Raw genomic sequence first — 13,376 nt, 5'->3', positions numbered from 1 at the left:
TCATCATTATAACACAGTGATGTAATCCTTTAGAAATTGATGTGGTCAGCATGAAATTAACAGTTTAGATAGTAGATTCATGGTATCTTCTTTTTTTCTGTTTTTTTACTTTAATAATTAAAAAAAGCCTTTTTAAATGTGGAGAATAAGTTAAAAGTAAAACATTTATTATTAAGGAATAATACAACTAATTTAAGAAATAATAAGTCTATGTTCTATATTATCATCTTACAATAAGTACCTTAAGTAATTTGACCCTCTTTTTTTTAAATAACAGCTTTATTTAGATATAATTCACATACCATACAATTTATCGTTTCAAAGTGTACAACAGAGTGGTTTTTACTAAATTCACAGAGCTATGCAACCATACCACCAAAAAAAAAAGCTTACCCATTTGTAGGCATTCCCCTTACCCCTCCTCCCAGTCCTAGGCAACCAGTAATATACTTTCTGTCTTTATAGATTTGCCTGTTCTGGACATTATTTGGATATATACCGCATTTTGTGTATCCGTCTTACGTTGATGGACATTTGGGTTGTTTCCACTTTTCAGCTTTTACAAATAATGCTGCTATGAACATTCATGTACAAATTTTTGTGTGGACATACGTTTTCATTTCTCTAAGGTCTTATACCTAGGAGTAGAATTGCTGAGTCATATGGTATCTCTGTGTTTAACCTTTTAAGGAAGTGTCATACTTTCCAAAGGCTGCACCATTTTACACTCCCACCAGCAGTTTATGAGGGTTCTAATTTCTCCACATCCTTGCCAACACTTATTATCTACCTTTTTGATTATAGCCCTCCTTGTGTATGTGAAGTGATATCACAGTGTAGTTTTGATTTCCACAGCCCAAGGCTAATGATGTTGAATATCTTTTATATGCTTATTGGCCATTTTTGTATATCTTCTTTGAGAAAATGTCTATTCATATCCTTTACCAGTTTTTATATTGGGTTACTTACCTTTAACTATTGAGTTATAAGGGTTCTTTGTATATTGTAGATACAAGTTTCTTATCAGATTCTTATAATCTTATAAGTTTCTTATAATTTGTAAATATTTTCTCCAATATTGTGGGTTTATTTTCACCTCCTTGATGGTGTCTTCTGAAGCACAAAAGTTTTTCAGGTTGATGAAATCCAGTTTATCCTTTTTTTCTTTTGTTGCTTGTGCTTTTGAGGTCATAATTTTTTTAATTACCTGGTTCAAAGTCACAAAGATTTGCACCTATGTTTTCTTATAAGAGTTTTATAGTTTTAGCTTTTACATTTAGATCTTTGTTCCATTTTGAGTTAATTTTTGTATATGGTTTGAGGTGTAGGGGTCCAGCTTCATACTATCGCATGTTGATATTCAGTTTTAACCCTTGTTTATAATGTGGGTGGGTGTTTTTTTTTTTTCATTTTAGGCCCCTGCACAGTGTCTACCAGGTCAGTGGCAGTGGGGTGTTCCTCAGGTAAATATTAATTTTTTTCCTTGTTTTTGTGAAGACTGCCTGAATATTTAAGTCAGGAGAACTAGATTTGAGACCTTCCTCTTGTATTTATTAACTGTGATACATTTGGCAATTCATTTAATCACTTTATTTCTCAGCTTCCTCATTTGCAAAGTGGAAGTAATGATACTATATTGTTGAAAGTTTTCTCACATGATTTTTGTGATGGTCAAATAAGATCATGTAAGTGAAAGCATTTTATAAATAAGTGAGCGCTATGTAAACTGAAATGAAAATTTACTTCTTTTTACTATTAGTATTATTAGAAAATTTAGCATTTTTATAGCTTTACTTCAGATTTTGCTTGTTTTATTTATGCTCCTAAATAAATATTCCATCTCCCAACTTTTGATAACAAATAGTGTACCATCAAAAAGATTGTTTAATGATACGTCCCACTTCCATGGGAAGTCGGAAAGCCGAGAATAGACGTTTATGACAATTTAAATACTATAGGTTATATTATTACAACCTTTAATTGTGATCTTAATGATTATCTTAATTTATATATAAGGTTCTAAAGTGCTAAGAAATTTTAGTACTTGTAAGTCATAAAGTTATTAATAACATCTACACAATTGGAATTTATAACAACCCAGAGTTCCTGGTTTGTTGCTAAGATACTTCTGTTCTGTCCCTGAAAAACAACTTTAGGAAAATGTGAAACCAATTTCTCTTGTGTGTTGGGTAAGTCATTTGGTTTAATTGAAATAACCAATCCGATTTTAATTAGAAGTATGGTTTTGTGTTTTAGTCTCCTGCCTCTTCTGTTCCATTCTTACACCTGCAACCTTCTGAGGTTATTTATCAACCAGTGGAAATTGCACAGGATGGTGGATATGTTCCTCCTCCGCTGTCTCTGATGGAAGCTTCAGTTCCAGAGGTATGTGTTAGTCTCAAAGTAAGTTATCTATAACCACTTCCTCTTAACACTTATTTATTTTTCTTTTCTAAAGATATTTATTCAAGACCCTCATTGAGGTTGAACATCTTATGTTTTCTTTGATTTATTCACATCTCTTCCCCTTTTTTATATCTAAGAATGCTTCATCTTAGACTTCTTCACTAACTAATGCTGAACCATTTCTCAAATCTGTTCACTCTACTAGGCTATTCCCTGACTCAGTCCCCTTGAAAGAGTAAGATAAATGCTTCTCCTTCTGGTTTGCCTGTCAATCTGTATTGTTACTAACAGTCTGTCAATTAAAAGTGTATAAAAATGAAGTCAAAGAAGAAAATAATCTTTAAAAAATTCTTCCTTCAAAAATGTAAATCAAATTTATTTTATAACTGTAAACTGTAAATATTATCTTCCATGTGTTTAAATTATATTTGCAAACCATTACTAATAACCTCATCATCTATATGCCAGAAACTGTACATGGTATGTTTTAAATATGTTGTGAAAGATTGGGTACCTATTGGGTATCTATTAATACCCACGTCCCAATTTAAGTGTATTTTTGTAATTATTATTACAATTACTTTATAATTATTATTATTATTGCTAAGGTTTATAACATAATTTTTCTGGAACAATAATTTCCACAATTTTGGATCTTAATGTTTACTATCAATACTTTTACTATGATTTCTCCATTCTTCATCTCACCCTCCATTTATCACTTGGTTGACTGAATCTGCAAGCAGTCTTTGTTAAAGAAGGCTTATATGTGCTATATACTCTCTGAGTTTGTACATCCTTGTTTGTTCAACATGTTTGTTGTCTATAAGTCTGAAAGAAATTAAGACTAGCTATAAAATAGCTGCATCATACTTGTATAAGTTTGCTAAGGCTGCTGGAACAAAGTACATGAACTGGATGACTTAAAAAATAGAAATGTATTTTCTCACAGTTCTGGAGCCTAGAAGTCCAAAATCAAGGTGTTGGAAGAATTGGTTCCATCTGAGGACTGTGAGGGAAGGCTCTATTCCAGGCCTTTCTTCTTGGCTTGTAGATGACCACTGTCTCCCTGTGTCTTCACATTATCTTTCCTGTTTCTAGGTCCAAGTTTCCCATTTTTATAAGGATACCAGTCATACTGTATTAGTTTCCACCCTAATGACCATACTTTAATTTGCTCACCTCTGTAAAGACCCTTTCTCCAAATAAGGTCATACTCTGACATACTGGGGGTTAGGACTTCAACACATAAGTTTTAAGAGAACACAATTCAACCCATAACAACACTTTTTTCTCTTAGAACTTCTAGTCTACTGTTTTCTGATGTTCAGTATAGCTGTAAAGAAGTTTGAAACCAGCCTGACTTTACCCCTTATACGTAATTTGCTTTTTCTTCCTGCGTGCCTGAAAAGTCTGTCTTAACTTGAAATCACTTCACGAGGATATGTCTTGGAATTTATCAGTCTTTATAATATTTTTCCTGGGACACAGTTTGCTCCTTTGATTCTCAGGCTAGTTTTTATTTGTTTCTTTTTTCCTGTTAGAACTTTGAAAAAAAAATTTTTATGCCAGTGTGTTTCTTCTTCTTCAGGAACACCATTTATGTATATGTTAGATCTCTTTTTTGTCTTTCATATCTGTCATCTCTGAGGTAATTTATCATAGTAGTTTTTAATGTTGTTTTATATGCTTTTTCAAGACAATTATGACTATATTTTTCATTGTGTTTAGTCTACTTTTTATTATGACTAATGAAGATTTCATCTCTATTTTATTTTTATCTTTTTTATCCCAGACTCTGATGCTTTGCTTACATCATTGCCTGTAAATGTTGTCTGTTGGCTTAAAATCTTTTTGGAGCTCTTTATAGAGATCATGTTATTATAATTTCTTTAAGAGCTAAAGAATTATATTTATCTGAACTTTTCTACTATTTTCTGGAGTGATTTCTCATCTTTTTCTTTTTTTCCCCCTTTTTGCTTTTCCCTTGATGGAGTTGGAGAGGATGAGAAGAGTCTTAGGTTGCTTCCTTTTCCTTCATATCTTTACACGTCTTTAAATGATGCCAGCTATTTTTTGAAATACAGGGTAGGAGAAGCATGCTGTTATCTTAAACAGCCTACCACCAAGTCTGCTTATGTCTCCTGCTTGAGATGCTCTCCCCTCAGTTTTTAGCATTCTGGAGATCATTTGGCTCCTGGCAAAGTCTCTTTTTTTGTAGATTTTCTGTATGGGAGTGTAATAATTGTTACTTCACTTTCCACTTGCACCCTGCTTCACCTCCAGCAATGTTCCTCAGCTATAATGCAAGGTAGTAGACCACAAAATAGTGAAAACCTAATTTCTCCTTCAATTCTGCCTCCCCTGCTATTAAGTAAAATTGGATCTCTGTGAAGATCTTTCCTCCTTCTGCCTTGGCATGACACACCCCTACACTTGAGACTCTAAAGAATCTTTGAATAGGCCTTTCAGAACATTTACCTTCAGGGAAATTATAACCTTCCTCAGGCTTCAGAATTCTCCCTTATATTGGTCCAAATTGCATAGCATTTGGCAGACATTCTACATTGTGATTCAGGATCGTGGACACTTCCTTGTTTACTTGATGATGGCATTTTAAAAATCTATCTTTTGTTCTTTTTGTTGTTTTCTGGTTTTCAAGGAGGGGAACAGTGAGGTAAGAATGCTTTTACATTAGGTTTTTAGCCACAATCTACTTTGGCACTGAACCATATTCTTAATTCCTGACATCAGGTAACTTACCAGGTTATATTTCACTATTTAGTGGACTCTAATAAGACTTTTCTGGAAATATTGCTTCTATTAGCTTAACTTATACCATTAATTTTATGATATTTCCATACAAAATGATATAAGCATATTTTTATTTTAATATTGTTTCTGGTAGAAGATATAAGTCTAATATATAACTTAATAAATAGGGTGGGGTGGTTTATATTTTAAGTGTTTTTTCCCTAAAATTAAAAAACACAGGGCTTGTTCTTATGAGTTTGATAGTTAGATTCCCTAAAATATAAAAATGAATTAACATTATTTCTCACTTATTTCAGTAGCTATTTCCCCCTTCACTCTTAGAATATAGTGCCTTCTACTTTGCAAAGTAAATAGAAACTACTTTGTGGAAACCAACTCAGCTTCCAGTCCCCAACATACAAACTTACCTGACTCATAACCCATCCTTAGCTTCTTATATTTTTTTAGTAACCTTTCTCTTCCAAGGTTATTTGTGCCTCTTTGCTCTGGATACTATAACTTCCCTCTTCCTCAGGGACCTCATTCCACTATTATCCTTCTTTTCTCATGTATTTTAAGACATTTTCTCTCCATTGGTTCATAGCTTCACCACTTACTAGTGTGTTTCTTTGAGTAATCACTTAACTCTTCACAGGGTTGGTTTTGTAATATCCACATTAATAACATAAAGACATCCGGAAAATCTATTTTGCAAGATTGATGCAAAGATTAGAGTTGTTGTATACAGAAAGTTCTTTGTATAGTGCCTAGCACCTGGTAGGAGATAATTACTATCCTTTGACACACCCCCACCAATGCCTTAATTCTCTTCTACCTTTCAAAGCTAAGCTTGAAAAATTAGTCTACATCTAGTATTTCCACTGCCTCACTACCCATCCTCCCCTCACCTGCTGAAGTCTACTTCATTACCTTTCCACTGAAGCTGCCTTTGATAAAGTTCCTCAGTGATTCCCTAATTGCCAAATAGTTTCCTTTCTTTTCAGTCTTTCTTGACCTGTCAGAGACATTGGACATACTCCTTGAAACTCTTCCTACCTTTGGTTTCCATGATACTGCTCTCTTCTGGCAATCCTTTTACCTCCTTTCATTTTCCTTTGTAAGCTGAATTTTTGCTCCCCGTGATTTCATATTCGATTCTACATTGTTTCACCCTACATACACACTCTGATGTTATCATCCATACTCATCTCTCTAGCCCCAGCCTCACTTCTGAATTTTAGACCTGCACTCTCCAGTACAACAATAGCCATTACCACATGAGGCTATTGAGCACTTGAAATGTGTGGCTGGTCTGAATTGAGATGTATTGTAAGTGCAAAATACACACCAAGTTTTAATGACATAGTATGAAAAATGAATGTAAAATTTATCACTAATTTTATATTGAATACACTTTAGTATATTTTTAATATATTTATTTAAATAAAATATATTACTGGAAATTAATTTTACTTGTTTCTTTTTACTTTTCTAACATGGCTACTGGAAATTTTTCTTTCAGTTTTATTGAGATATAATTGACATACAGCACTGTGTAAGTTTAAGACGTACAGCATAATGATTTGATTCACATACTTCATGAAATGATTATCACAAGTTTGGTGAACATCCATCATCTCATATAGATAGAAAATTAAAGAAATAGGAAAAAACTTGTGTGTGATGAGAACTCTTAGGATTTACTCTCAATAACTTTCCTATATAACGTACAGCAGTGTTAATTATATTTATCATGTTGTACATTACAGCCCTAGTACTTATTTACCTATAACTGGAAGTTTGTACCTTTTGACTGTCTTGATTTTAATTAACATGTAGTTCACATTATTTCTATTAGTGCTGCTTTAGAGCCACATCTACAATAGCTTTTGATTGACTGTATACCTCTACTAGAAGTCCTACAAATATCTCGACTTTTATGTGTTACAAAACTAACTTCTTCTCTTTAACCCCCTCACAATAACATAAACATCAAACTTGCTTTTCTTATATTCCATATTTCACTGAATGGTGCCACCATCTGCTGGAAAAGCCATAAATCTGCTTTTGCGTGATCTGTTCCCTGCCTGTTACTCTACTGCCTCATCTTTCAGCTGTCATTCGGTGAATAATCTTCCTTCCAGCTGTACCAAACAACCCACACAGGTCTCCCAAATGAGGTGTGCTCTTAGTTGCCTCTCTGCCTTTTCACATAGTTTTCCCACCTTCTCTCCCTAATTCTTCAAATTCAAGCATAAACTCCACTAGAAAACTTCCCCTGGCCCCCTCCCCAACTTTCTAAAGCTACATCAAGTAATTCTTTTCTTTCCCATGGATCCCTATATATGTGTCATAGGACTTAGGATAATTTTGACTAGTCTGTCTCAGATAAGTCTATAAGTGAATTAAAGATAGAGAATGTGTTTCTCCATTGTGTAGCAAAATGCCTAGTAAATTGTAATGCTGAATAAATATTTTTAATTAATAAATGGAAAACAATATTTTTTTCTTTGTTTTGTTATAGCCTTATTCTGATCATGGAGTTCAAGCAACATATCACCAGGTTTATGCTCCAAGTGCCATTGCTATGCCTGCACCTGTGATGCAGCCTGAACCAATTAAAGTAAGAAGTTTGTTTGGATTTTTTTCTGTTATTCTCAGTCATATTTCAAGTTTTCCAGATTTCTCTTCTGAAAAGAAACAACTTTGGATATTTATGTCACATTTGCAATCAGAAGTACAGAATTAGTTAATTATTTCATGTGAAGGAAATACAATTCTAAACTAGCTATAATTTCTATGAATTAGTTTTGAACAACTTATAAACCACACATGGTCAAAACTTTTTATTTACTGTAGTAAAATATATATGACTTAAAATCCTCCATTTTTAAGTGTACAGCTAAGTGGTATTAATTACATCCACATTGCTGTGCAAATGTCACCACTATCTAGTTCCAAACTTTCTCATCACCCCAAATAGAAACTCTGTACCCATTAAGCAATAACTTTATATTCTTCTCTCTGCAGTCCCTGGTAACTTCTAATCTACTGTCTGTCTCTATGAATTTGCCTAGATACTTCATATACTAAGATTTTTATTATGGTAATGGCATGTAACATTTATGGGGAGATGAAAACAGTTAATGATCTACTCTTCCAGTTTGGGAATTTTGTGCTCATGCACCTTAAATCAGATCCAGGCCAGGAGTGGTAATCTAGTTAGATCCATGTGTGTATTCAATATATAAATATATTAGGGAAATGTGACTACACCTCTAAGAACCCAAACTGATTAACTATTATGATGGTACTATGAATCTTGCTTGCAGTGTACTCTTTACAGTAAAATGATGGAGGTTAGCGATTTCACACTCATATTTTTGCTTCTGACCCAGACCATATATTGGAACTCAATGCCAGGACAGTCTACTTTAAGGAGCCTCCACAGTCTTTCGAATCTCCTCACCCCTTCACTGCATTCCTTCACTGCTCTTGCCACTGTACTGCAAACATGGACTAAAATCATAATTTTGACCTAATACCAAAGCCTAAAGTGTTAGTAAACGTTACTTATAGAGAGCTCATTATAGTATCAAAATCTTCTAAAACAAACTTCTCCTAATGTTAATACTTTCTCCAGATACACTTCTTTAGAAATAGCTGAAATAGCTATGCCATATTAGATAATCAATTGCAGATTATATATATATTATACACACACACATTATACATATATATAAACACAAATGATTGAAGTTGTACTTCTAAATAATTCCAATAGAGGATAGAGTGGTAGTTGGATAGGAGAAATTTCCAAAGAATATTAATGTTAAACATCCTTGATTTAAAGTTTAATTCTTCTAGTTTAAGAGTATACACTTTTCTACATTTTCTTAAATCTGTGAGTAGGTAATTCAGAAATTGTACAGAGAAACTGGTATCTTATTCTTTACCATATAAAAATTATACATATGTTGAATATAAGTCATAACAGTGGTGTGAATAGACACCTTTCTTTGTGCATATAAGCATAAAACTGGAATCAGAAATCTGCCTCTTGCTTGTCTGGAGAAATGCTGCTAAGAGGAACTTTACCCTTTCTATCCTGATACAGATCTTTGCTCTGCTGTGCCACAGGCTAAAGGCTAACAAAACCACTGACTTGTTTCTATTTGTATTTAATCTGTCTTGTTAAGGCTTACAATAATTCTGGTTTTCACATGGGATACATCCTAGGGAAGATTTTGGTCCTGACAGAGTTAAGATTTCAGGACTAGGGAAGAGTTTAAGAGCTATGAACTGTGGTTAACTAGCTTACTCCAAAGCCCACGTCTCACACAACTGTAATAGATTTCATCGAATCTGAGCTAGCATGGATTATACAACACACCATTATTTTATGTATCACTATGAAAGAAAAAAAACTTGCCATCAATTGTAAATGTATACTGATTCAGAGTTTTTGAAATATGAAAAGATGTATATCTCAGAATCAATGAAGTTTGGCATGTTTTATTTTTATTCATTTATTTATATTTTTTGGCCGTGCTGTGCGGCATGTGGGAACTTAGTTCCCGGACCAGGGATCGAACCCATGCTCCCTGCATTGGAAGCACAGAATCTTAACCACTGGACCACCAGGGAAGTCCCTGGCATATTTTATTTTTAATTTAGATATGCAGGATTGTAGGAAGCTTGAGCTAAGGGGCAGAAAAAACCCCCACAATTCCCCTTTTGTTAGAGATGAGGGGAAACAAAGAAAATTCAATTAAATAAACCTTCAAAATCAAAACTGCAACACAGGGCTTTTGTATAGAGTTTTATATTTCCTATTTTATCTTTCAAGGTTGAAGGTTCCATGTATTTTATACTCAAATATTTTTCTTTAGGTGATTTGATGGCACTCAATAGAAAATGGTGCCCCACTCAGCAACAGAAACTCCAAAACCAATTGTATAGTTTTCTAAAACTATACAATCTTGTAGACATACTTTACTATACAAATTTTGCTGTGTGGAAAATTATCTACTTTTGTTTATAGTGCATTTGTATTATAATATAGGAATATTAATCCACAAATGTTACTAAATCAATAGGAGACGATTGTTTCCTAAAATTTATTAAAGTAGACTAATATTAAAATATTGACATTTGAAACATTAACCTTTTTTCTTCCTATGCAAATTTTCCCTGGTGTACCAAAAACCTTGGTGACTTAAAATTATAGAAAAGTTGGGCTTCCCTGATGGCACAGTGGTTGAGAGTCCGCCTGCCGATGCAGGGGACACGGGTTTGTGCCGTGGACCGAGAAGATCCCACATGCCACGGAGCGGCTGGGCCTATGAGCCATGGCCGCTGAGCCTGCACATCCAGAGCCTGTGCTCCGCAACGGGAGAGGCCACAACAGTGACAGGCCTGCGTACCGCAATTGTAGAAATACTCCTTGGAAGAATTTGAGCCTATTGTTTTTATAAAAAAGTGTAAGGTGTAAGTCATTTTTAAAACTCTATTATAATTTTAAGGATGTTAATTGTATATATCCAGAAGTAGTGATTTCAGACGTCAGAACTATCTTAAAGCAACAAATCTAATCAATAAAACAGAGACCTTATCCAGAGTTCAGAGCACAAGTCTAACTGCTATAAATGACTGTTTGCCAGAAGCTACTCACTGACGGTAAGCCACAGGCTACTGTATTCTGTCAAATCAAATAATACATTGTAAATCAGACCAATATAGAAACTATTTATTAGGTTAACATGGTATTAATTAGGGTATCATTCCCTAGTTCAGCAGAGTCACATACAGAATTAATTTTAAAGTCAATAAAGCAAAATCACATAATGTTAAAATTATCCCATTGAACTAGACTATAGGAAGGAACAAAAGGAAAATCTTTGTCTATTTGGGCATTTGAAGCTTTTAAGATGAATATCAGATCCCTAGGTAATACGGGTGTAAGTGGAGAATTGTAAAGTATTTATGTTTCCTTCCTTACAGTGTTTTTCCATTTTTGCATTAATTTAAGTGTCTAATAAGTTTATTCTTATGAGGATTAATTGAGATACTGGAAAGTGAGTAAATTATAATTTGAAATTAAACTTTAAGTTAAATGTTCTTTTTATTTAACTCCAATGTATTACTAGCTATTCATGAAAACATTTTATATTAAGGATAATATTTAACCACTTGCCAGGCTATGAGGAATTTCTTCTAATTAAGGCACTGATTGGGCTTGAATGAAAAACACAACTATTGGCCTGTCAGACCTTACTTGTTGGAAAGACAGAATGATTCAAAAGTAAATTGGAAAGGGATTTGACCTACTACCACTGTCTGTTTTTTTAGCTCAGAGACCCATAATGTGCGTTCACCTAAACATTAGCAACTATCTTACCTTACAGAAAAATTCTACTACTGTCTTCTTCCTAACCATTTCCTCATTTCAGTATCATTAACACTTCCTATAAAACATTTAGAGATTAAAATTCCTTCATATTCAGCAGATCCTCAGGGTAGAGGAGGACAATTGTAAAGTATTGCATTCTGGAGGGCAGGAATAGGAAAAACCTGTGCTTTGCAGCTCTGAGCATACAAGAGGGTAAAAATTTTCATGGACTGTGCATAGGTCTAACTATAGATAGCCTCAGAGGGGACAGAGAACAGTAAGGGGAGTCAAGGACTCATGAAACCAATTTTTAGAATTGTCATGGATCTCCATTCAGTGATGAATAAACAGAAAAGTACACACTGCATGGGTCTCATGAAAAATTTTTTGCATATGGCAGTACATTGAAGATAAGGATAAATAGCATATATATATATATATAATGTATAAGAACATATATAAGAGGAAATTAAATTAATTTTCAAAAATATATCCCATGTTCCTGGAAATTACAAACTAAAAAAGAGGAAAGATAAAATGGTTGCTAGCCAGTGTAAGAAAACACTGTATGAAACTATTAATATGATGGAAAGAATTAAATTTGTCTTTACTGTATGCTTGATACCACTGAGAAAAAGTTGGCTGGCCCTCTGAAATACCTACAGTGAAGCTCACTGAAAAACCCATCATTCACAAAGAACTTCCCATTAGGATTTTAGTCTGCCCTATTAAATATGGGTGTGCAGTCACATTAGAAGTAAGCTTTCAGAATGAGAGACCAAAACAAACAGATAAAAAAAGAAATTCAGACGAAACATATAATTCAGGGAGCAGAAAAAAACCAAAGAAACTATAATTAATATCCTCTCAGAGATAAGAGAAAATTTATGAGAAGTGGTCCATGCATAGTCATCCCAGAAAACACTTTATTTTTTCTCAAACATCTTAGTCCTGGGCTTCCCTGGTGGCACAGTGGTTGAGAGTCCGCCTGCCGATGCAGGGGACACGGATTCGTGCCCCAGTCCGGGAAGATCCCACATGCCGCGGAGCAGCTAGCCCCGTGAGCCATGGCCGCTGAGCCTGCGCGTCCAGAGCCTGTGCTCCACAAAGGGAGAAGCCACAACAGTGAGAGGCCCACATACCGCAAAAAAAAAAAAAAAACTTAGTCCTTTTAATTTTTTTCAGCTTTGTATTCTGAAATAATTTCAGATTTACAGAAAAGTCACAGAAATAATAGTTTCTATATATACTTCACCCTGCTGTTCTTTGACTGGAGGGCACTGGTACAGGAAATGAACAATAATACAATTCTCTTAACTATATACCTTCTTCAGATTTCACTAGTTTTACCACTAATGTGATATCTGAAATAAATTACATGTGAAAGGGTTAGACATTATAGGCAAAAGATTTTAGAAAACAGATTTTTAAAAGACAGAGGTGAATAATAATAGAGAAAAAGATAAAATCAGAAGATTAATTCAAGAAGTCAAATATTAATTCTGGAAAAAGACATAGAGAAAATGTTTTGGGGGAAATTAGGAAAAAATTAGTACAAGAAAATTCCCTAGAAAGTTAATGACAGGAGTGTCTAGATTAAAAGGGCCCAGAGGGAGATCATAATGGTGGAGGAGGAGGATGCAGGTAGAGCTCACCTCCCACTACAAACACATCAAAAATATATCTACACGTGGAGCAATTCTCACTGAAAACACACTGGAAGTCATCTGGCAGAAAGACTCTTATACAACCAAGGTCGTAACAAAGATCCAAGATCCAGATGGAATTGGGTAGGAAGGGAAGAGAAATGATCAGGTCGGGAGGG

General features: G+C 34.2%; 1 protein-coding gene across 2 annotated transcripts in view; it reads left to right on the top strand.

The window, feature by feature from the left end:
- The window catches only part of BOLL (boule homolog, RNA binding protein), a 58,908-nt gene that overhangs the window by 22,194 nt on the left and 23,338 nt on the right, over nt 1-13,376 (top strand). For both annotated transcript variants that reach the window (XM_079924201.1, XM_079924202.1), the window contains exons 8-10: nt 1,416-1,463; nt 2,257-2,385; nt 7,685-7,783. In XM_079924201.1, coding sequence (XP_079780327.1) covers nt 1,416-1,463; nt 2,257-2,385; nt 7,685-7,783 — 276 coding nt within the window. The remainder of the gene's footprint in view (nt 1-1,415; nt 1,464-2,256; nt 2,386-7,684; nt 7,784-13,376) is intronic.

Source organism: Stenella coeruleoalba, assembly GCF_951394435.1.
Source record: "Stenella coeruleoalba genome assembly, chromosome: 6".
Lineage (NCBI taxonomy): Eukaryota > Metazoa > Chordata > Mammalia > Artiodactyla > Delphinidae > Stenella > Stenella coeruleoalba.
Note: the sequence above shows the minus strand (reverse complement) of the source record. Positions and strands in the feature narration are given on the sequence as shown.